This window comes from Halichoeres trimaculatus, unplaced genomic scaffold (assembly GCF_033239565.1).
Source record: "Halichoeres trimaculatus isolate MK-OKI-2021-1 unplaced genomic scaffold, fHalTri1.1 fHalTri1_scaffold_16, whole genome shotgun sequence".
NCBI classification, from domain to species: domain Eukaryota; kingdom Metazoa; phylum Chordata; class Actinopteri; order Labriformes; family Labridae; genus Halichoeres; species Halichoeres trimaculatus.
In genome coordinates, this window is record NW_027437194.1 from 21,018,154 (window position 1) to 21,042,998 (window position 24,845).

The 24,845-nt window shown below is 40.6% G+C and overlaps 1 protein-coding gene across 1 annotated transcript; it reads right to left on the reverse strand.

Moving 5' to 3' along the window:
- Positions 1 to 529: 529 nt before the first annotated feature.
- map1b (microtubule-associated protein 1B) lies at positions 530 to 23,217 on the reverse strand. Its single transcript, XM_074690086.1, has 7 exons — positions 22,782 to 23,217; positions 19,820 to 19,921; positions 10,882 to 10,964; positions 9,982 to 10,122; positions 3,937 to 9,088; positions 3,604 to 3,839; positions 530 to 2,797 (listed from the first exon to the last, which is right to left on the reverse strand). Exons 1-7 carry the CDS (start codon positions 22,963 to 22,965, stop codon positions 2,642 to 2,644), a joined length of 6,054 nt encoding a protein of 2,017 aa, XP_074546187.1. The 5' UTR covers positions 22,966 to 23,217; the 3' UTR covers positions 530 to 2,641.
- Between the last annotated feature and the right edge of the window lie 1,628 nt (positions 23,218 to 24,845).

The following is a 24,845-nucleotide window of genomic DNA, read 5'->3' on the forward strand; positions in this document are numbered from 1 at the left end:
TCATTAAATGTCACATTTTGTGGGCTGGGAGGAAAGCCAAAGACCTACAAATTTCCCAAAGACTTAGTAAAGTGATTTTTGTATAATATGGGACCTTTAAATTAAAGACTGTTACAAGGACTTACAGCCTCCTTAAATAGAGAGTGCTTCAACTGCTGAGTTGAACCAGTGCCTCTCGGTCTCGTGTGACCCTCAAAGGTAAAGCCCTCTGAATTTGGTGACTTCTTTTATTTTTATAGCGCCATCAACAGGTTGACATATGTCTAACCCATCTGGGGGAACCCCAAACTCAGATTACTTGACTTGTAATCGAGGAGCAACATTAGGCCAAAGTTTTTCCCCATTTATTGTACAGATTGTATTTCTGGGCTGGTCATATTTCTATTTTCAAAAAATGATATGGACAAACTTCTGTAACATTTAAGATCAAGTACAAAAATATGCTCTGATTTATTTTTCTACACAACAGCATGCATTTAACATGATAGAAATCATCCATAAGAAACAAAAGCAGACAAATCCTTCTTTTGTCACAACAGATTTTATTGTGGTTCTTTTTGAATGTTTGTTCTTAAGTAGTGTTTCCTCTTACATCAGCTTCACTGTATGGGTAGAGGAAATATTGCACACAAACATCAGAAAGCACTAAGGAATACTTCCACTTGAAACTAATCGCTATAGGTTACATATGAGTTTGGGAAAAAGGGGCGGAGAGGATGCAAGATCACAAGACAAATATACCACACGGCTGCAGACAAACATTATTAAAGTTCTCCCGAGAGAAAGATAAGGAGAAGAAGGCAGAGATTAATAGCCAGAGAGAGAAATAGAAGATGTGTAGAGAAAGAAGACAGAGAAAAGAGAAACGTCCGTTCAAGAGAAATGTCAGTTTGTTGGTTTGTTGTTTGTCATGGTGTTGGTTTGAGGTTCCCCTGCAGTAAACTGTTTTTTAGTTGAATCAAGAACACCTGATGTTGTTTTTGAGGAATATCTGGTGAGCTTGGTGAGTTGTTGGAATAGCCCAGAGCGTCAAAGCCTGTTATGATCGAGTTGTGATTCGTTTCTCTGAAAGCTGGCCTGTGGTTGTTGACCTGTAGGTTGGTGCGTGTCATGCTTGTGTTTAAAGTGTCAAGTTTACGCTGAACATACTCTCATCGAAAAACACACACAAGTCACACTCTCCCTCTCATCTCTGTGTGCTGCCCCTGTAAGAACTACGCCTCTAATGAAGCTGTTTCCTTGTAATCCTGCCCAAATATCTCAAAAATCTACACTGTGCTCCTTCCAAAAACAAGATTCATATTGACACAGAGCCATTACAAATGGCTGGAGTTGCAGTACTGTACTTAGACATGGAGTGACTTGCCAAAATTATAAAATAATCCTATATAGCCCTGTTGTTCTTAATGCAAGTCTAAGCAAACAAAGAGAAATGTTCAAAGTTTCATAAATCATGCATATCATCCAACCAATCCTTTGACAAAAAGCTATTTATAATTATAATACACTGCTTTAGAAAACAAGACATTTGAAGGTTTATGAAATTTTTTGCCTCCCCAGCTTTATAATGGGAAAAGGCTACCCCCCTTCCTGTATAGCTCACTGGCTATATAAAAATGTCCATAAGAGATAGCTTTTTGAGTTAACCTGTAAACTAAATGAAGAACCTAAAACAGAAGGCAATCCTTTTAAAAGCATTGTGAAAATGAAAGACGCAACTAACACGAGGGGGAGCATTTTGACACAACTTTCCGCTGCACAGTGTTAAAGGCAATCTGGACAATCAAGTAGAATAAATTAAATATAACACAATAAATTAATTTTTATACATCAGCAGCAAAATAAACCAAACCATAAAGACAAACATCCATTCATTAAAAAAAAACAAAACAAAAACAAATCAAACTTTAACACAAAAGCAACATTTTCAAATGGCAGGGGCACTTTGTTCGGCCCGTGATGAATATAAAATCAGACATCATTACAACGCTGATGTTGAGTATCCTTTCAAGTTAGTTCACATTTACCGTCATTCAAGTATGTAACCATTCCTGGGATGAGCTACCTGCCCACTCTTCCGCTCCAAGCACCAGCTCCTATACATTCATTTTGACTCCCTAAGGCAACAGAAAACTTCTTGTTCTATCCTTTGGTGTGGGTTACAGCCTTTGTTCACAAGTGTATCATATGCAGGGGTATTTTGCTCCTCGACAGCAGTTAATTGATTAAAAGATCTCATATATTTTGTTCTGTTTGTTCGGTGCAGAAGAAACTCAATACAGCAACAACAACATCATTATTTGATCTGCCTTAGCATAATTATTCAACAATAACCCCCAATCTCTTTCCAGTATAATCAGTTTATACCTTGAGATACGAAAACATCTTGAGGAAGTTACAGATGTTTTTATCAAAGACACTTTCCTTTGCAAAGAGCCCCTCGGAGATTATCTGTATTAGAGTTATTCCTCTTTGATATTAATATTGGTTTGGGGGGATTAGTACACAAGAAGCATCGTTTTAGCATATAAGGGTTTAAATGTCTGCTTGGGTTCAATGCTACATGGATCTGTTTTCTGCCTCAGATAATGATCTATCTCATTATCAGTCACTAGGCAACCTGATCTCTTGTTGAACAGGCCTACATTTCTATCTTACAAGCAGGGAAGGATTCATCCTGCATGACAACAGTGCTGCTGCTGGCCAGGACCATGATGTTGAGCTCCTGCTGCTTGTCATGGGTCTCCTGGTACCACTCCCTCATCACATCAGTGTCGTGGGTAGGAATGAGAGTAACCTTGCAGCAGAGAGGAGGTAAACAATTCAAGTCTCAGTCTCACAGAAAAAAATCTTCTATATCCTTTCAAAACAGTTGAAAACATCATTTACCAGTGCCTTGATTTTGAGGATTGAATGCAGATTTATTATGTGATGATAAACCAATGTGGTCTTGGACCATGACTTAAAGGCTTGATTGATTTGGTGATTTTGCATTTTTTTTTTAGTCTTATTACTAGACAGAGCTTTCTGGAAATGTTTAAAATAAAATGTAACATACAAAACTGAGAGGTGGCACATTTTTTCACAATGGCCACAGGAAGAGGATAGAAGCTGTGGAGGTTTAACTATGGTGTGCCAAAGGGGTCAAAATATCATTTTTTTTCAAACATTAAAAGCCCTACTTGAGTATGGTTAATCCAATCATTCAGTTGAGCACCATAATTTATAAGACCAAGCTGTTGATGTTAGTAGTCTAATCCAGTGGTTCTCAAATGGGGGTACGTGTACCCCTGGGGGTACGCGAGGGCACTCCAGGGGGTACGCAAGATTCAAAAATGTATATTCAAAAAAAATATCAACCAAGAAAAATCCCTTTAACACAATTTATTTAATCAGTGTTTGAATCCAAATAAGTTTAAGTTCCTAAACTGAGTACTTTATCCATTGGACACTAATAGTACAGCGCTGTTTTACTTTTTTTCTTTCCCACCAAAACTAATTAGCGCTTGTTAGGGGGTACTTGGCGGAAAAAATACATGTCATAAAAGTACATGAAAAAAGTTTGAGAACCACTAGTCTAATCAACCAAAACCTGAGCCTTACCTGCATGTTGTTCCCCCATTGGGCTTTTCCTTCCAGCAGGGCATCAAGGACGACCCTATTGGGCTCTTGAGCGGCCTGATCATTGCCACTGACTACATAGTAAGAAGAGCGAACCCGCTTGAAGAACTCAGCATCCACATTCTTGGCACTGCAATGATTGGGGATGTAAACCAAATCCATGTACATGGGAGGACAATTGGGCAATGCCCCACCTGATGCCTTCCCACTGCCTGTTCCTGAAATAGACAAAAGTGTACCTCTTTGTCAGATACTTTCTTAAATGTTAAATCATGCTGCCGATTTAAAAAATGCATCTGGTAAAATGGTGCTCACCTGATGTAGCACTTTTTACACCCCTAGATGCAGAGGTATTGGTTGCATTTTTTGCATCTTTCCCTTCTCCGACACTCTTCTTTGGAGAAGATGTCTTTGAGTCTTTTACCTTTGAAAGAGCAGTCTTCCTTGCTGGTGAGGAAGACTTTTTAGTCAGCTTTTTCTTTTTGGGCTTTTCCCCTCCCTCTGTATTCGCATTGTGGAGGTTTTCTTCTGCCTTGAGGGCCTCTGGGTCTACCATACAGACATCATGGTGGCCTGAGGTTGGAGCGGAGTCCCTGAGTGCTACTGGAGGAGGATCGGCATGCCTGTAGGTCAGGGTTCTGTCAGTTGGCAGAGTTTCAGAGTCGTCCTCAGAGTCAATATTGGCGTCTGCTGTGATGGACGGGCACTCTTCTGTCCCTGGTGGAACATCTGAGTCTGTCTGCGAGGGGGCGGATTCACTGATGGATGTGGGTGGGGTCTCCTCACATTGCTTGGCAGAAAGTTTACCTCCTGGGGGTGGGGGCCCTCCACCAGACTTTGCTAGAGGCTTCTCTTCATCCATGGCATTCTCCTCATTGATAAAGTACTCTATAGGATTGGGGTTGATGAAAGATGGGGATAGTTCTGTCTTGGGGTGACGGTACTCACATGAAGTGACTAGGCAGAGGTCAACATCTGTTTTGGATGGAGCAGTGGGGCTCTTCTTGGAGGAGGCTGGGTCCTTGGAGCCAAAGGCAGAATTATAATTACACAGATCAGAGAAGAGAGGTAGGCTTGATGGGGAAGGAACTTTGGGGCTGATAGGGGATTTTGCCTCGAAGGTGGACTCCTCACATTTAAAGGGATTTGTCTCTTTTGCAGCCGGAAGCGTCCCTTCCTTTGACAAGGTTGAAGATGATGGTGAAGTGTCTTTAGGAGAAGAAGGTGACTTGTCATATTTTAGCTGTGTTTCAGATTGAGTGGGGATGTTCTCTACGGTTGGTGAAGTTGGGCTGGTTTTGTCCTTAGCTGGGGGACCTCCAAGCACTGGGGATGGTCCAACTGAGCGAGGAGAGTGAGTAAGAGAAGATGCTTTTGGAGTAATAGGAGACTTATCTGTCTGCTCAGCTACGGCATGTGGCATCCCTGTCATTTGGCATGGAGTCGTTACAGAGGGTGTAGATTGGGACGCATCTGATGGGGTTGCAGAAGTTGCAAGAACTGAGTCACTCTCTTCCAAATGCAAAGATTTCTCCACACTTGAACTTTGATCTGTGGATGGTCTTCCATTAGTTGCATCTGATGGGCTGTAGTCTACCTCAGTGGGACCATTTTCAGTAGCACGGGAGCTGCTTAATGATGGATGCTCTGGTGATTGTTTACTAAAGTCCAGGGCTAAGGAGTGGTCAGGGGATTCCTGGCCAAACTCTATTGACATTGTGGAATGCTCTGGTGATTTTGTGTCCTGCATTTGCGTTCTGCTTTTAGTCTTTGGTGAAATGTCTGGGGAGATAGACATTGGTCTTGGACTATCTTCCTTGGATGGAGATACCTCAGCCTCGTGAAATGTGGTTGGTGTCTGAACCACAGAGACTGACAAGGAATCATCTACTTCTGTTGAGTGAGGAGAACCTACCTCAGCATGTAGTGAAGGAGAGTCAGTGGTTGGCTCGGGCAAGGAGCTGGTGGCTAGAGATGCAGTGGATGCTGAGGCTAAATGTGAAAATGTATCTTCTGCTACTACTTCCTCTAGAGGAGTCCCTGACTTGTCCGAAGTGGTACCTTCTGAAATTGACATCTTGCTCTCTTCTTTAAAAGATGTGAAAGGATTAGTTTCTGGATCATGTTTGGTGATTGGTGCTGCAGACTGGAAGATTGATTGACTGCTCTCAACGATTTTCTTCTCATCAATGTCAAAGAGTGACTTCTCTGTCTTTGTCAGGGAATCTTGACCAGTTGGAGGTGGACTTTTTGGAGAGAACATAACTCTTTCTTCAGGGGAGGAACTCTGTGGCTCTTGCTCATAAGGCTCTGGGGTTACTCTGTTGGAAGAGTCTTCCTTATCACTTGTGACTTCTACAATTGTTGGTCCTTGGGTTTCTGACATAGGGGGTATGGATCCAGCCTTTTCATCTATCGGTGACTGATAGTAGGGTGTGTGACCTGAGGACTGAGGGGAGTTAGCTCCTTCCAGTGTCTTATCATCTGGACTGATGGAGGAATCAGCTGTTGCTTTACCACATCCTGCAAGTGTAGTGGAAAGTTCGATCGCAGGGGCAAACAGTGATGGTGATTCAAACTTATCTTTGCGGTCCACTGAGGGGGAACGTATAAGAGGTGATGTTGTGGTGGTTGAACTGAGTTTGCTTAAGTCAATGTCAAACTTCTCACGGGGCTCTTGCATTGAGAAAAGCTGGCTGTCTTTCTCTGTTGAGGAAAACGCCTGACAGAGCTTGTCCTCTTCAAGTAATGAAGGGGGAGATATTGTGGAAGCAGAGTGGTTGTAGTCTTGGCCATCTGTGGCTCCACTGTGGGAATGGTCTGATCCTAGCAGATCCTGAAGCGGAGACAACTTCTTCCTGTCAAACTCTCCAGACGATGATGTCCCTAACTTGCCCACATCCTGTAAAGGTGATTCATCATTGGTGATTTCATCGCTCATGATATCTCTAGGTGTCAACATCTCATCTATAGGCGTGGGCACACTGGAGACTTCAAGAGTGGATTGAGTGTGGCCGGAGTTGACAGTATAATCCTCATGTGGCTCATCTCTGTTCTCATCATCAGAGGCTGTTGAGCTCTCAAAGCCAACCGGAAGCATTTCGTCATGGATGGATGCGGCTGGGGAAATTGGTGAGGAAACTTTGGGTGAGGCTGATACATAAAGATTAGGTTTCTCTGTTTTTCCGTCATGTATATGTAGACTTACAACATTTTTATTAGTCACGTCATCATTGTCTTCTGCCCCGCCTTCTGGTATGGGTTTGTCATTCTTCTCTTGGGGTTCATCTTCTTTAGGAGAGGGCTTATCTTTATCAAGGACCACTCTCTGTGGTTCATAAACTTCTTCTGTCTCTCCTTTCTCTTCGTAATCTGCCCCTTCAGATGTCTCCTCCATTACAGTGCCCTCATCTTCAAACCTCTCACTCACACTACCGTTAAGTTTTCCCTTGAGAACTTGCTCTTCTGGGGTCTCACCGTTGTCTCCTTCAGCCTCTGTTGTGGTTATACCTTCATCCACAGACTCCACTGTCTCAGGTGACTCTTTGGTTTGTATTATTTCTTCGTGATGGATCATCACAGCCTCTTCTTCCTGGGTTTGCTGCACAGTTGCGTCATCTTCCGCCAACTCTTCATGTTGAAGCTCCTCAAAGTCCTTTGTGAGATCTTCTGGTGAGGACATCAAGGACCTTTCTCCCTCTGGGTCATCTGGGACAGCAGCTGCACTTGTGGCAAGTTTCCCATCCACCTTTGTTGCCTTTGACTTTCCTTTCTCTTTCGACTTTGTTGGTGTTCCTGCATCTTTCTTTGAGGCAGTGTCCTTTTTAAGGGGCTTTGGTTTTGGTGCCAGACTCTTTTCCTCACCCCCAGCAGATGTCTTTTTGACATCTCTTAAAGGTCTTTTTACATCTTTCTTCAGGTCTTTCTTGTCTTCCTTCTTCTCCTTCATAGGTGACTCTCTCCTGATATCCTTTTTTACAACTTTCTTTGCCTCCTCTTTCTTTACTTTCTCCTCTTTCTTAATGTCTTGTTTGGGGGAATCCTCCTTCTTTGCTACTTCCTTTTTAACCTCCTTTTTCTTTTCCACAGGCACTTTGCTGTCTTTTTTGATAATCTTCTTTTTTTCTGGGGTTTCATTTTTGACTGTCTGCTCTGCTTTTGTTTTTGATTCTTTCTCTGGAACCTTTGCCTTTTCTTTCTTTACTACCGGCTTTTCTTTTTTCTCTGTCTTTTGTATTTTTTCATGAGATGATTCTGCATCAGCCTTGGCTTTTTCTGGTGCCTCCTCCCTTGATTCCTTTCTGATGCTTTTGCTAGGTGATTGCTTTGGGGTAGACTTGAGGCTTTCTTTGCTGTCTGTTCTGAGTTTCATCTTAGCTTGCTTTAATGTTGGTGTTGACGGCATCGTAGAGGACATTGCTTTCTGTGTGACGACGGGCTGCTTCAAGAATTCCAAGTGCTTCAGTTTTTCTAAACCTTCAAAGATCTGTAGCTGGGTGGTGTTTCCAGGAAAGAGAACGCGCACAACCTTATCTGCAGGATTTGCTGGATGCCACACAATAAGTGAAGAAATAGATGTCAAATAGGAGACAGGGAATTCAGATTCTTTTCCATTTGGCAGCAGAATGGAGGCAGTGTCTTTTTCACTACCTGTCCAGTGCTTCATAAAGTGCTGCATTTCCTTACTGTTCTTGGATGGATTGAGCACATACATCTCAAGCTTTCCGACACCCATTTTCTGGAACAGTATGACTGGTTCTATGGTGTTCCCAACAGGCCTATGCAAAGGCTCTATCCTCAAATTTAGCTTTGTGAGGAACTGCTTCGTAAATGCTGCCTCCTCAAAGTTCTTCCGCACCCTATAATTAGGCTCAGGGTTATCCAGGTTTTCAGGAAGATTCACAAACACAACACCAATGTCTGGAGAAATCATGTTCTTCACCCAATCACTGTTGGCAGTGGAACCCTGGGACTGTTCCTCTTCAAGCTCTGCAACCTTCCTCAGCAGCATGCTGTTGATGCCTGACAGGTTGTCATCCCCAATGTGTGTCAGGAGGATGGAGTCCACTCGGTCCAGGTGTCTCACCAGCTTCCAGAAGCAAGACTTTCGGTCTGAACCACCATTGATGAGCATATTGAAGCCGTTGACAGCAAAGAGAGCGGAGTCTCCATGACCAGCAGGGAAGATGTAACAGCAGGGTTTGGAGAGTTTGAGGAATCCACCCGAGGTTGGTGGTTCCAACATGTCAAAAGGAGATGGGATCTCTACGGATTCAGATAGATACTCTGTGAACTCTGAGAGGCCCTCCATTTCAGGAAGTATGAGAGTAGAGTTTATTTTCATATTGATGAAGTCCTGCAGGTTGTGTTTGTCCAAGTTGGAGTTTTTCCAGTCGCCCTGTTCTGGGCAGGAAAGTGTAAGGTTGGCTTTATTTGCTGGGTGAATGGTGCTGAGCAATTCACCAATCTGTGCATAGGAAAAATTAAGTGATTTAAGTTAGTAACATACCTTCTCTTTTACAGTTTACAATTTCAATTAGCAGACACTTTTGTCCAAAGTGACGTACAACACAAGCAAGAATTGACAGAAGGAAAACCTCTGTTAGTGCTGCCATTAAGTGCAAGTGTGTTTTTTTTTTGTTTGTTTTTGTTTTTGTTTTTTTTTTTTTTTTTTTTTTTTTTTTGGGGGGGGGGGTGTCAATAATCAACAAGCCAACAAACCACAATTAATTGCTGCAACAGTATACTTCAAACTTTAACAACATTCAGTAGTAGTGCTAAAAAATCACAAGGACTGAGTCTTAGACCTACTGACTCATTCTACCCCCGAGGGCAAAGAGGAGAAGGGTCAGTTTAATGGCTTAAGTGTTCCCTGAACAGATGGGTTTTCAGACGTCTCTTAAAGTAGAAAGGAACTCTGTGGATCGTATAGAGTAAGGTAATTCATTCCACCATTTGTGCACAACTGAGGAAAAGAGTCTGGCTACTGATTTGGAGCCGCGCTGGGCTGGGAGCACCAGGCGTCTTTCACAAGCAGACCGTAATGGGCGAGAAGGTGTGTAGACCTGGATGACAGACCCCAGGTAGGCAGTAGCCATTCTTGTCAATGTTTCGTAAGACATAAGAAGAGCTCTGTATGTCTGTGTGCTCAAGGCCAAAATACAAGGTCAAGATTGAAACTTTAATGCATTTCTCCAGTTTGAGAACAAGTTGTATTGTTTTTACTCTAGTTAAGGACAATAGACTCCTGTCAGTGAATCTGGAAATCAAAATGCACAAAATTGAATGGTTTGTTTTTCTCATGGTAACAAATATGTCAATAAAATGTTGATATTTATAAAAGTTAAAATGTTGGCTCACCTCTTGGTCTGTAAATATATCAATGAAGTTGAAGAAAGAGAAAGATCCAGACTGAAGAATCAGTTCTCCAGTGTTTTCAGAGCATTGACCCGAGAGAACAAGAAGCTTGTGTCTGGCAGTGTCTGAGATCATCAAACGAACCTAGAAAATAAATCGAGACAAAGGGAAGTTACTTTTGTGTAGCAGGAGACATTGATTTTGGGTGTACGCAAACAAATGCAAATCCGTCACGCTGCAGTAATCAGCTTAATGATTTATTGTATTTGCAATTTCATCACTTCCAAGCCTCTGTGGTCCATTAGCTAATTAGCTGACGTGTCCTTTTTTGGTACAATTTGCCAAGCTTCCTCCCCACCCTTTATCTCTCACTTCTTGAAATTCCATTGCTCTTAATGTTTCTACTGCAGCAACATCAGCTGTCATGGGCAGCTGGCCAGATCCGCCCTGCTGTGCTCCGAGATATTATTAAAGAACAGCAGGACTGCAGACATAGCTGGGGGGTGAAGACATCACTGAAAAGAAGCAGTGACACAAGACAAAATCTTGTGTCATGTGTGCTCCTGACAGTGCAGTGACTCTCGTCTTATCTGAATTTAGCAGAATCTTTCTAAATAACAAAAGGAAAGTTGCTTGCAGTAAGTTTGTTTAGTCCATCAAGATCCTAATTTCCCGAAACATTTAAACTCCATCTAAGAGAAACACACAACCATTCTTACTAAACGGATGATTGGCCAACCATAGTGGATAGGTCATTGCAGACCAATTATCTCTTACGCACTGTAATTTCTTTGTTTATGTACATTTTATTGGATTTGGTTGTCCTTCATAGGAAAATGGGACATAGAAAGGTATTGGTTTAATCACATTTTTGAGTGTTTCAAAAATTATAGCTGGTTGTACCTCAGTGCTGACTGCTTCATCCGAAGGGTTGATAAGCACTACTGTCTCCAGAACAGTGCTTTTATGATGGAGAATTCTCTGACCTGAAAAATAGAACAGATAACAGTTACAGATAATGAATAATAATACTGAAATCAGCAATCCAGCTAGACCAAAGTCTGGCTAATTCTTAGGCCAAAGCCTACGGGAGCTGTGGGATCAGTGATGAAATAAAACCATGTCAGACAAAAACCATACATTTTGTTCACTTTCTTTCTCACCTTTTTCTCATTAAATCACTTCCTTTTATTACAATGGGACATAGCTCTGGTTACAAAGTCCTTGTGAATCTCATCTCTCCAGCTCTTATAGATAGCCGGGCTCAGCCAGTTTATCATTTAATCCTTCTCACACCGTCTATCTGGCAGCTCCAATATGGCTGTGTAAATGTTAATGGTCTCTGCAGAGTAGAGCTATTTAACTCTAAGATTGATGAAAGCTCTGGAAATAGAGAATTACATGACCTTCAGACTTTGAATCCCTCTTCTTGACATAAAAACCTGTTTCGAAATCAAATGAGCACAGGGTAAGGGTCAAGGGTTACCATCGGGATTGGGGTTCTGGTAGTTAGGAATGGGGTTAGGCCTGCTGAGGTTAATTCACAAAGGCCAAGGAGTCAAGCTCAGACAACAGCACATCAGATGGTGTCACCACCAGCCAATTACCTTTGTTGATCAAGTTGACAAATGTTAAAGGGATGCTCTATTTAAACTGCTTTCGCTGGTCTCCTCTTCATGCTGTCAGTTGATTTGCAACCCAGCTTCTTCTTCATCTCTGTTTTTTTCTAGTTTCATATGTATTGTCACTCTTTGCTGCTGCTCTTCCTGCCTTGGCTTTTCATGTGCTTGAAAATGAGTGGAGGTGTGCTCTCTCTGCCTCAGATTTGGGGATTCCACATAAGAATCTAGAAGGGTGGGAAGCTCTTGAAACAAAGTCATATCACCAAATATTACATGTTTCATTATGGGGGGTTAGGGGGTTGGGGTTAAGGGTTTTTAGTAGAGGGCACAGGATAAATCAAGGGTCATAGTAGGGTTAAGGATAGGGTGGTTGAAAATTAGCGCAGGGATGGGATGTTTGGTAGAGGCTGTGTTGGAAGAGGTCATGGTTGCATACGTCAAAAACAAATACCATCCAACAAATCAACTACAGTTAAACAAGGACATATGAAATGTAAATCTCAGACAAGCTTTCCGGATAAGCTTTTGGAAGAGGACTTAGACATGGAGGCAGACAGTCAAGGCCGGATCAAGATGATGCAGGGTTAGTGTTAAGGTAAATATAGGGTTACTGTTATAAGGCCAGCAGTCCAAGTCTGAATATACTTTGTTATCAGAAGAAGAGAGAACCAAGAGATAAATCACAAGCTGAAGAAAGTGAATTACAAGCTCTTTATGGAAAATGGGTTCTCAAATGGATGCCAATTAGAGTCTTTGTTGATGCCTAATCAATAAAAGAACTTATCATTTCAGCCCTCTTGGCTTCTCATGTTGCCACTTAATCCCAATGACGATGACAAATCTTGATGGTGCTTTTCCAATCACTCAATAATTGGCCTTGTCTGGGCGTTGGGGACTAAATGGTTCAGTCTTCCGCAATTTGTCTAAATATTATCCCATTCAGGGAAGTGCTGCTGGATAAAGAAATGAAAAGCAGGTTATGAGAAGCTTATGATCAATCATCCTGAGTTTTCCTGACTGATTGTGGTAATGACATTGATGCCAATGTGGGTGAATCCTCGTTTAGAGCTGACGAGGCATAGACAGGTTACATCTGACGATTACATACAAAACCACATTATGCCTTTATTCCTTCCTCTAGTCGGCTTGTTCCCTTGTCAGTATGCTGAAATATATATATATTTTTTTTATAGAACTAATCTGTTTTATTTTGCTGATTTGATTCCAAAAGTAAACCCACCATGCAGTAACCAGAATAGGGCAGCATCAACAAAAATGTGTCTTCTGTTTGTTTTAAAGGGCACTGAGTTGTTGCTTGAGTATAACAGCCATACAATTGGAGAAAGCCTGCGCCTTGTCTCTAGAGACGTCATACCACAGCAGCATTCTGGCTGCTGGACTGATTATACATATTTCATATGGCAGATTCTCATTATAAAGCTCTACAGCCATTAACCCTGCCTCCTCTTCCTCCCAGAGGGCTGTCACTCCATATGGAAAAACCCCCTCGATCACTGCTGTTAATACGGAAGTGGTTCCAATACAGACTATCAGCCTTTAATATTGTGTGGAGTTCAGGGAAGGTAGAAATAATGACTCTTGCTTTGGTTATTTCCCAGCCTCCTTTCAACCCTCCGGGGAGTCCCATGAGGCCATGTGCACTGTTCTGGGGGCCATGTGTGGAATAAGTAGTCTGGGGGTTGTGAGTGGCAATTTTTTCCAGATTATTTTAAAAATCTTGAGCACTTTATTGAAGGGCTTCAACTTCTTACATTTCTATGGATGACTAAACTAAGAATTCCCTATACTAGAAAAACACCAGTGGGAATTAAGTGGAACTGCTTCTTTGTTCTAATATACATCTAAGTTGCACTGCTGTTATTGTTTTCTTCTTCTTTTCCCCACAATAATTTCATTCTGTTATGATTAGAGTGTGTTTTCACATCTAACAATGTCTTGAATAGCAGATGAATCCTTACAGTTAGTTATCACTTTTTTTTTTTTTTGCCAGCTCCAAACTGGATTAATTTGACAATTGTTAAAGGGATCCCGCCCTAGAATTTAAGACATACACAGTGATCTGAAGATAGCGCTTCACATTCTTTCTTCTCACCAAAGACAACCAGAATTTCAGATAGGAATATGGACGGAGATATGTGCCAATAGAAACTGAATTTGAACAATTACATTATTGAAATGCTCAGTCTGAATAATTACACTACAATTTGAATTTGAAAAGAATAATGTGAAATTGAATTTATCGTTGCATTTTTTTTTCAAGTATTGTTTCAAAACGAAATTACTTGCTTTGGAATTATATTTTACCCAACTTAAAAACTAAACTCATTATATTCCTAAATTTCATAAATCTGATATTCAATTTCAGTTTGTACAATTCAGATTCATTTTTTTGATTCAGTTTCAGTTCAGTTTAGCAAGACATATTTTTAGTCCTTTAGAGCAAATTATCAAGCGCAGACACGTAGAACTTTAGACATTATAAATCTGAAATGGATTGTAGATGGAGATTGATGGGGATAATTTTAATGTTTATGTTTATCACTGAGGAGTTCTTCTGAGACCAAACAATGATTTGGTTTTATAGGTTGGTGAAACTGGAGAACAATGATGTCCACTATTCATCCTGTTAAAGCAACTGTACACAACCCAAACCTGATTCTTCACTGTTCCTCTGAAAACATTGTTTTATTTATGTGGCTTTCTGTGAGGCTCGCCCTGATAATTGACATTTCATGCAATGAAACAGAAAATACAGTAGACAGCTACAGATCAGTGAGGCTCACTGCAGCCAGTATAACCACCACCAGCACCACAACGCCGCCAAATTAGTGTGTCCAGGCATCAAAAAGTGACAGATTGTTCACTGGAGCCTGATCGACCCTGGCAATTACTTTGATCGATATAAGAATCCTGACCTCCCAGCATGCCTCCGTCTCAGCAGGAGGCAAAGTAATGTGCCATGCACGGTTGAGCATTTTCCTTTTGGCTGAATAGAAAGTGCAAGACTGGTGTAGCCTGTCTGCCACAGGCTGGGCCAGACAGGGGAACATCAATGAGGATGGCACTGCACCAAAAATAGATCAGTGGAATAACTAAATTCAGTGTCTCCTTCCCTTTTGCAGCAAAAAAAACCCCTCGGGATTATAATTTTATCATCTAAGGTGGATTTCCTGTGTGCATCAGCACATTTCTCCTTGATGTCCTTTCTGTTTCCACCTTAAGAGAATAATTGATCTCAGTGACTTTCAGAAGCAAAGACAGGGGCTCCCCCGAGTACAGTCACCTGATCCTTTGTCCCCAAAGAGCTGGATTGAAAGGGGAACTGGTCGACGTAACATGTCTGTGCATGTGGGTTTATCACGTTGTTAATCTGGATGACTCACAAAACAGTCAATCCCTTACGTCAAATCAGCAGTGTCTCTCGAGTCCTTACAGCCATCAGGTTCATGATTTAGTCCGTCAAAGTGAACCACAGTCTGACAATCAAAAACATTACAGCCTTATCAAAACCTGTGTTTTTGACAATGCAAGTAACATTTATGCAGCATTACTATGTAAACACAATAAACAAATAAAAAAAAATATCATAATAATATCATAATTGTAATAGAAATACTGACAAAGTCTCGAAAGAAATTTGTATTTTTTATGTCGGTAATAATAAAAGAGGAAGCTGACATGAATATTATTTCTTCCCTGAAAATGGTGAAGGTGTGGGAATTAATAAGTGTTACTTCTTTGCACTCCTTTTTGGTTATGTTGAAGACGAAGCAAAGAAGTTAAAGCAGCAATCTAACAGTTTTTGTTGCATAAAAAATTTAGCTATAAGGTGTTTCATTGCATAGTCCAAAATAAAATAAAATTAAAATTAAAAAAATTGATGCATATAAAACTAATGTTTGCCAAATCAGATAATCTCATTTTAAAGATAAAGAATGCAAAAATGTGCTTTCCTTAAAAAAATGTTGAAATGCTGTTCAACTAAACTGTAAACAATACACAAGGTGTTAAATTATTCATGGGGAAAATGTTGTCCATGGCTTTGTACTGAAAGCTCAAGCCAGGTTATAGCTGTGCACTTAATAAAATTATCTCCAAACACTGACTGCCAGACAAGAATGACTTGCATCCTTGAGAGTGGGAATAAGGTCAAATGCTGAAATGATAGAGTGCCTTTAATGTACTTTATGCAGATAATATGGCTTTTTTAGATAGTAATTCGCATAGCAATTATCTGCATTGAAATTATCCTAAAATAACGATGAAAGAGTAAGATGCTCATGCTCACAGAAAGGGTTAAGTTGCATTTAAGCTAGATTTTAATAAAGTATTACAAATTCGAAAACAGTCACGACTGCTAAAGTAGATTTGGTATGTCTTTCTAATGTATTTTTTTCACTTTTCCAGCTACGTTAATGATGGTTGATGCATCACGCTTATTGTTTGATTTATTGATTAGCATATGATTCATAGCAACAGAAATGACAGTTTACGGTATTCTATACAAAAACAGGATTGTATGGGTGAAAAAATATCAGGGAGATCTTTATCTTGGACATTTGTTGAAGTCAACAGGATTCTTAAAAATATTGATCAGTTAATGGGTTTGTGTTTACAGTTGACTCTCTGGTTGCTTTTTGCTGGCAACATACAATGAATGCTGGATTTCTCTAACCAGACAAATCAAATCCCTCAGTGAGACACCGGTGATCTCCAGTCTCGCCCTTTTTCCTGCCTTTCTCCTCCTCTCTGTGGGGTCTGAGCTGTCCGCACACTGAGGCACTTTGATGGATGTCATGCCATCTCTCAAGGAGACAGATAATTGCATTTCCCTGCCTTTGAAAGACACCACCTGCTGATCTGTGTTTTCTTTTCCTTTCCCCTTGTTTTTTTAACCACTGGTAGGTACCCCAAGCATTAAGAAACATAACATTAAGAAAAACTGAGGTCATCTTGATATTTTTTTAAATAAGAGACAATAGGATGTTTCTGCATTAAAATAGTTTAATTTGTTTTCTTGTCGAGAGAAAGGTGAGAAGATTGACACCCTACACTTGTACATTTACAACAAAAATGAAGTTACCATTAGAGATAGTATAGATTAGCTTAGCATTAAAAATGCAGCTGAAAATAACCATCTAGCCTGGCTTTATCACACATTAAGTCAATTTACCTGCCTATCCACCAGGACTTGTCACTTTTTATCATTTCTGATATGATTGAGTAAAATTGCTGTCACTCACACAGAAATAATGGGGTGTAATGTCTTGTAAAAGGACAAGTATTTGTAAAAAGATGATTTTACATCACGTTTTCTGAGCATTTTGCACTAAACAACAATCTATCATATTAATTAGCAGCAGGATGAATTGAAGCAGTTCTGCTATTTCATCCCCTTAACACACACCCCAACTTGATTACCCCCAGTATTTATGCTAAGCTAGGCTAACTAGCTACTTTCTGCAGCTTGTATATAATTTTATAATATTAACAAATTTCCTAAAAGTATCCAGATAAAGACTTGTTTTGTTCCACATGGGTATGAGAGAGTAAATTCTGACTTAAGATCAAACATCATTCCTATAAATGAGAATAATGCAATGGGAACAGTCTTAAATGAACATAAAAGCCTCGTCAATGTCAAGCTAAATCTCACAATTTTCAAGGAAGCCCTTCATAAAGCAGTGCATAAATTGACTGAACAAAGAAAAGTTTAAAGACAAAAGAAATCCTCCCTTTGAGGAAGAGAGTTAGCAAAGAGCTCAAGGCAAAGAATTTTAGAAGACAATAGAAATCAGTTTAACTGATAATACAGCTTTACCTCTCATTAATACACGGATCAGAGCTGTGTTACATCTTCTTTACTGCTCCCATCTTTATCCACCCTTTTCTTCCTTTTCATCTTCCCCACCTCAACCCCTCCCTCTTTTGCTCCCTTGTTTGCTTTCTCTGTCTTTTCCCCTCACCCTCTCTGTTCCCAGAGTCCTTTGTGTTCCCCTCCCTTCTTTATTTTCATGGACACTTGCCACAAGGGATTCATCGCTGCTAATTACCCTCGAATAAACTGTGCATCTATGAAGCTTGGTTGCAAGGCAAGTATTTGCAAGGAAGAGGAGAAAGCGCAGCATGGAGGATGGGTGAGTGCTGAAGATGAGAGGTAGTGTGCCTCTGTGTCAATCTATCCTATTTCACCTCTGTAAGCTAAATTCTGGGACTTGATATCTGCATTAAAAAAACCTGCACATTTAGTCTGCAGTTTGTTGGCTGGATCAATCTAATGTGCAGTATGGAGCCCTGCTGGTCAGATCCAATATGGAGCCGAGCCAAGCAGAGGCTGCTGACTGTCAAGGCCGTGCTGCCCACTGACAGCCCACATGTCCTGCTCCATGGATCGGTTCCATCTTTGTGGAGCCGCTCCCTCACCTTGCACATAACACAGCTATAAAAGCCCCATGCAAGGAGCTGCTGAGAGGGCGGATCGAGGCTGAGGCAATAAAACCCCTCTGCTTAGTGTGCTGCACAGGAGTTATAGCTGACAGCGACAGAGAGACTGAGAGAAGGTGCCGAGGTTTGCAAGATTATTTACTCGGGGTCTGTGTTTGGGTGCAGGTTTAAGGCAACACATGACTTCAGTATTTACATCATGTCCTCTGAAAACACTGATATCGCCCTATTGCATATAGATGTTTATAGACACACACACACACACACACACACACGTATACATATATGTGAATATTTATATCATTGGAAAAATAAATGCTAATCATATAAGTCCTTCTAAAAATGGATTTAAGCTTTATTGATATAAAGAACATTGGAGTCCCAATGAATGTCAACATGATCTACTGTCTTTCACTTCATGATACCACCTCCAGCTAATGTCTTACAAAGGTGAGTTTTCTCTTGTGTGAAAATAATGACTTTGTCTGTAAAAACAAGTTATCTTGTGCACACAGTGCAGGGCTGTTATCTTGTGTTTGAATTTTACCTTGTGCATGGTCAATGGTTGTGCACATTTTTACGTTATGTGAAAAAAGACATTTTTGGCTTCTGCCATTTAATCTGACGACAAGCTCTTGTCTCTTAAATCTGCCTTTGCTCCCCAAATTGCCAGAAGTTGCAGTTGCTAGCAAGCATAGAGTTAGTAAGCAACAGTTCGGCTGGGTTGTAACAGACCATTAGATTGATGCCAAATTGCCCGTTGAACTGTATTTACATACATATTGAATAAGAGGAATTCATCCAAGGGTTCCCTCACTTTTCAACCTGTGACCCCAAAATTTGCTTGTTTAATAAGACATTGTTTTCATTTCAAGAAACTCAACAAGCACATTTTTCTTCACCAGTCAGATTTTTTTTATTCTTTAAAAGCAATTCAGACATTATTTTTGACGTGTGATACTTTGTGGTTCATATACAGCTTAATGAGACTATTTCTAATATAAATAATAGAATAATATACAAATACTTTCCTAGATTTAAGTTTTTGCTGTGTGCACAAGTCATAACAAAAGTTATTTAAATACATTTAAAAAATGTAACTTGGGTCTTATGTTCTATTATCTTAAATTAAGGCATGTTCAGGACAGGATGTTGAATGATAAAGTGCTGTTGGTTTGTTGGGCAGTTTCTTTAGTACTGAATTATTTAAGTGTTCATTTTGTACGCAGGACACACAGAAGTGTCTGAAAATCATTGCAGCACTTGAACTTTATGATTGAGGGGTGGGTTTTACTGTAATAATTTGTTTTTTATTTTTTACTGGAGTGTGAAAACCCCTTAAAGATGCTAAGGAAGATCTGTTTTAATTGGATTGTCTCGCCACCTTGTGGCCCGGAATCTCACACACACTGTTGTAAATTACTTTTAGTGAGGCATGTGTTTGTTTTGGAATTTAATAAAGGTCATATCAAAACAAATGTTCTTTGTTCAAGACAACTTTTTACTGGATACAACGTGCCAAGGTAAGGTATCAGTACAGTTATATAGCGCTACTGTTTGAAATGTAACATCAAGCAAACATTGTAGTAGCTGGCTATATGTAGTGCTATCGGCAGCCCTGTGCGCTATGACATGTCATTTTAAGGTGTGGATCACGATCGGGCATATATTTAGAAGGGAGACTTTTTCAAGATCACTTTGAAACTCCTCACAGCCCCTTTAAAGGAGTCTAAGGTGTTTTATTTTCTGTTTACCTCTGACGTCTGCAGAGAATCGAGCCGAGTGTCTGGAGACAAACAGTTTGAGTTCCTGGTCTAGGTTGCAGTCCATAAGATTTGTGTCCCATGAGCGGATTCCTGCAAGAAAAACAAACAATTTTAAAGTCAGTGTGGAAAAGGAGAGGAAACCCTCACCAACATATCCATCCTGCTCCCCGTCTGCCGACAGTCCATTGGCCAAACTTAGAGGGGACATGTATGCACTTGATCTGGTTAGGCAAGAGAAAAATCTATAATAGGAAATATCTATAGCCTAGTTTCTGTTTGAACAGGATGGACAAATGCACTGGTGGCCTCCGCTGACCTCAGAGTGGTATCCTTTCTCCATACAAAGACAAGGCCTCCTAGAGGGACTGGAAATGATACCTTTTGGAAATTGAGACCAATAGACCCAAATATAAGTTTGATCAATGTCAGCAGAATTTTATTTAACTAAAAGAAATCAATGTGAGTGATATCGATAAAAGTCATGCATTGCAGCTTTTCTTTGTTATTTCTACGATCTTCTGAAGGGGATGAATCAGAATATCATCTGCCGGCACTTTATTGATTAGAACATTAAAATAAGGCTTAAAGCAGCACGAAACAGGCCCCTCAAACCTTAGTCCACATCAGTATGTTGTGGATATCAGGGCGTGGTGCAGCTGAAGAGTGTGTCATCACTACAGAACAATTGAAACAACTCCAACTCGCATACCTTTTAGACACAATATGAAGTACAAGCACTAAGTATAAAGTCTATACTACCCTACAGAATTATCTTACACAACATTTTTGCTTGTCAACCTCCCAGTAGGTGGTGCTAAAACAAAAATGCATTGAAAGGGAATAAACTCAGCACAAAAAATGAGAATAAGCTGGATAAGCTGTTTGGCATAGGTGAAGAAGATTTGGCAAATTTTCATTGGCGCAACCCACATACTCAGCTCTGCTGCTCATCCCACAAACACATGTTCTTCACAAATGTGGCCCCATTTAAAAGGGAAAAAGTATTTTGACACCAACGAAATAATGCACAAACACAGATTTCCTTGCTTCTGGTTTGATGTTTTCGGCAAAGAACTCTGAAGTGTGTAGTTGAAAGTATTCTGGACCATGTGTATTTGATTTACAGTTACCTACTATTTTTAAAATTAGTTGTAGGGCGACTTAAAATTATTATTATTATTATTATTATTATTATTATTATTATTATTATTATTATTATTATTATTTATTGTTATTATTTATTTGTTTGTTTTAAGTTTCCAAAAGTTGACATAGTGATATGGATCTGAAATTTGTTCTTATTTTTTTTCCCCAGTAATTTACTAATTTATTATTAGGCTGAATGTGCAATGGGGAGTGTTACTTGGGGGGAATATTGAAAATGAAGGAATACTGTATGTAACAGTGGGAAGATTCTCTGGATAACTTCTGGATAAAATGACTGATGTATGACTCAAGTATTTTTATTGGTAACCTAAATGACTTTTGTACAAGTTATTCAGATTATTAAAATCCGGTGTAACTATGATAAAAAATAGATAGCAGAATTAAGAATGAAACTTGTGTTCAAACATTAAAAGCTTTTAGGAGGGGAATATCCACAACCCTGCCTTTTAGTGAGATGGACTCCACAACAAAATCTCCTGGGAAGCTGCCTAAAGGAAAACTGGTTTGACTTCTCTCAAGGTCAAGAGTAAACTTTCAGTGTTAGGACCAAACCTCATTAGTAAACATAATGATAAAGTAAACAAATATAAAAGTAGAGGTATTAAAATGACAACAACAAGAAAGATAAATCCTTTTGAATAGCTGAAACCCTTAGATCAAACACTTTAAATAATTTTGTCACTGCAAAGCAGTTCGTTTTTCCACCTACATGCAAACTGCGCAATATCCCCCCCACAAACTCCTCTCCTCCTCCTCCTCCTCCACACACACACACACACACACACACACACACACACACACACACACACACACACACACACACACACACACACACACACACACACACACACAAACAGAGACGTAGGCCACCACATTACTACGGCAGCTGGAGCATTTCTAAACCGCCCTGCTGCTCCGTTTGAAAATCGTTCCTTGTGGCTTTCCGTAGGGACCGCAGTGCGGACCGAGCCACGCCCACCAGCCGGTGAGGGATGAGAGAGCTGGATGCGGAGCGATGATGGGGAGATGTTCCTACGGGATTATGTGGAAAATATCCTGCTTCGCGAAGAAGCGGTCGTTTAGAAGAACAAAGCACTATCATCCTAAAAACAGACACTGATAACAGCTGTAAACCCAGTCTCTTCCTTTCTGTAAACTGCTGCGTGGGACCCTCCTCTCCCCTGAAACAAAAGCCTGACGCACCTGAATAAAGCTTTTGGCAAGGTGCTGTGGCAGAGAGGAAATGCAGCTGCACTGGAACCAAAGACATGATTTACGCTGCATTACTGACGCATAGAGCAGATTTACTGCTGAATCACTGCTGCCTGCTTCGTTAGAGGAGCTAGCCCACGTGTGTGAATGACAACAATTAGGCCTGGTGGCATTAATATGACAGAAGAAACCATAAAGCTGAGCTGGGTGCGTGTTAACACGGCAGGTCGGAGGAAAGGAGGGCACCTGTGGATTAAATCACTTGTTTTGGAGGTTGGATTTGGTGATTTATTACTGATATGCTAAAGGGAGGGGCTTTGCACGTCTTCATTATGATAACATCAACTTAAGTTAGAAAGAAAATAAAAAAAATACTGATCTTTTTGCGTTAATAGCCCATTAATTTGCGTAATTTGCGCAGGAATGGTGCGTAAAAATCTCAAACAGGTGCAGCCTGACTTTGAAAGACATAAAAATAAGCTTTAAGGATAAGCATCCCAATTAAAGTTGGTGTGGGATCTTAAGTTTAGCTCTGGTTGGCCTATACACCCCCTCCCCATCTCCATCTTACCTTTCTCTATGTCCGCAATGGCACACTTTAGGTGATCCTCCGATACGATCTCCCCGATCACCACCAGCAGGTAAAATTTGCTGTCGTTAAAGTGCTGCGAGGGGCTTGAGGAGGTCGGAGACGCCCCGGTGTGGCTTTGACCGCCTAAAGTCTCCATTTCTGCCGGTTCTACCAGTGTGGCCATCCTCTGCTCTCCTCTGTCTCTCTATCTGTCTCGTTTATCTCCTGTACGCGCACAGGAACCAAACAGCAGCAGCAGCAGCAGCAGCCTCCTCCCTCTGTTCGCTACTGCAGTCACAGCACTGAAGTGGTCTCCAGACATACAAGTGGAGCGTGGATAGGAGTGGCCCTAGCTTTTTATACCAGCAGACATTGTGTCATGTTCGGTAACCGGGGAGAGAAGAGGGCGCCGGGTGCGTTTTTCGCACACTCACTCCACAGCTGATGTCATCCGCAACGAATCAAACGCCCCCGGAAGTCAGAGAGATTTGATGCTTTGTGCTGGAATCTTTATGACCTGTTACTCATTAGATATGGTGAAGTAACTTGCTACTTTTACCACCTTCAAGTTCAAATTTAGAAATTTAGAAATTGATTGATTTCAGTATGAAAATGCAATCACTTCAGGGATCTGGCATCACAAATTATTTACTTTACTTTGTGCTTTTAAACGTAAACACAACATTTTATTCTGGGGCCAAACAACTTGACACAAAGCAGGACTGTAACAACATAAACAGCCTTTAAGAAAGAGCCAGACAGTAGGAGTTTTTTTGTATTGTGCACCTTATAATGGCATCAATCTAGGCTACTTTTGCTTTCCCTTGGTTTGGAGATGATAAAGTAAAAGGGAAGATGCAAGTGGTTCAGTGGAGAATGAAATAAATTGGCATTAGAGAGGGAGTGGCAGGGGAGGATCAAGACTTTCAGTAAGAATGTCCTAACTGGGGACTGAGATAAGCCTGGTTTATTCTTCTGTATCAACTCAACATTGTAGCCTACACTCTATGTAGCCCGTGGTGGTATGCTGGGCCGCATCATATTCACCTATAACATGTCTGGATTTGCCGTATATCAGTGGAGCAACGGCGGTGCACTGGTGGCACATCAGCAGTGCATCGAAAAGCAAACAGACTGGAGCAGGCCATCTGACTATCATATAGATCACACTGCCCTCCTGTGTTTCTGTAGAGTATTGCAGAGCGCTGCAGACACATTGATGCACAAATATGTGATGGTCATAGCTGCGTTAGCCACTGTTAATGCAGAAAAATGCAAAGAATCCTTTTGTTTATGGTCAAAGCTGAGGCTGTAATGGTATGCAGTGCACCAAAGCCCCGCCTCTTATGCGCATAGCCAATCTTTGCACATATTTTAGGATGCTTAGTTTATCAGATGTTGAAATGGACCAGAGACACCCAGGCCAGGCCCCCCTGTGAATCAACCCCTGGAGGTATAAAATATGCTACCTCCATGTTGCATTTTGGGAAATGTAGGCCCTCTCCATTGAATGATTGTGCAACATTTATCTTACATTTTATACAATCACTGCTCCTCTTTGGTGATCCATTTTTCTTCTTCTTGTGTTTGGTATTAAAGAGGGGATTAAGCTCTGCTGTCTGAGGGCATACAGATGATGTGCCTATAAATAGGATTCCAGCGGTTTATTGTCAGTGTACAACCACAATCTGTGATGTGATGAATGATTTTTTTTTTTTGGATAATAAAAAAACTCAGTGCACACTCCACGCACTGTGCATAAGCTGAGAGGTTAAGTCTTTCTGGGATGATGCTACAGTATGCTGCTATAGTTTATTCATTTTAAACCTTTACTTATTCTCAATTCAATGTGGTTGACATTATGAGACATCACTGGAATACAAGTACAACAACATAATCAATCATTAAACTGAAGTCATTAGTTACTAGTGTGTCTGCAGCACCTGAGAATGTTCTTTAAGTGTATATTAGATGATCAGAATTAACAATAGAGTTGAATTGGAGTATTTGGAAATATTCTGTTTGTGTTTGAGGAACAGATGCAGATATGGCAGGAAACAGTTA

What these genes read in the sequence shown, in the direction of transcription:
- map1b (XM_074690086.1), bottom strand. Translation starts at nt 22,965, where the DNA reads ATGGCCACACTGGTAGAACCGGCAGAAATGGAGACTTTAGGCGGTCAA. An exon ending in CATTGCGGACATAGAGAAAG is followed by an intron (nt 19,922 to 22,781) that starts GTAAGATGGAGA and finishes TTTTTCTTGCAG; the next exon opens with GAATCCGCTCATGGGACACA. An exon ending in AATGGGGGAACAACATGCAG is followed by an intron (nt 2,798 to 3,603) that starts GTAAGGCTCAGG and finishes CTCTGCTGCAAG; the next exon opens with GTTACTCTCATTCCTACCCA.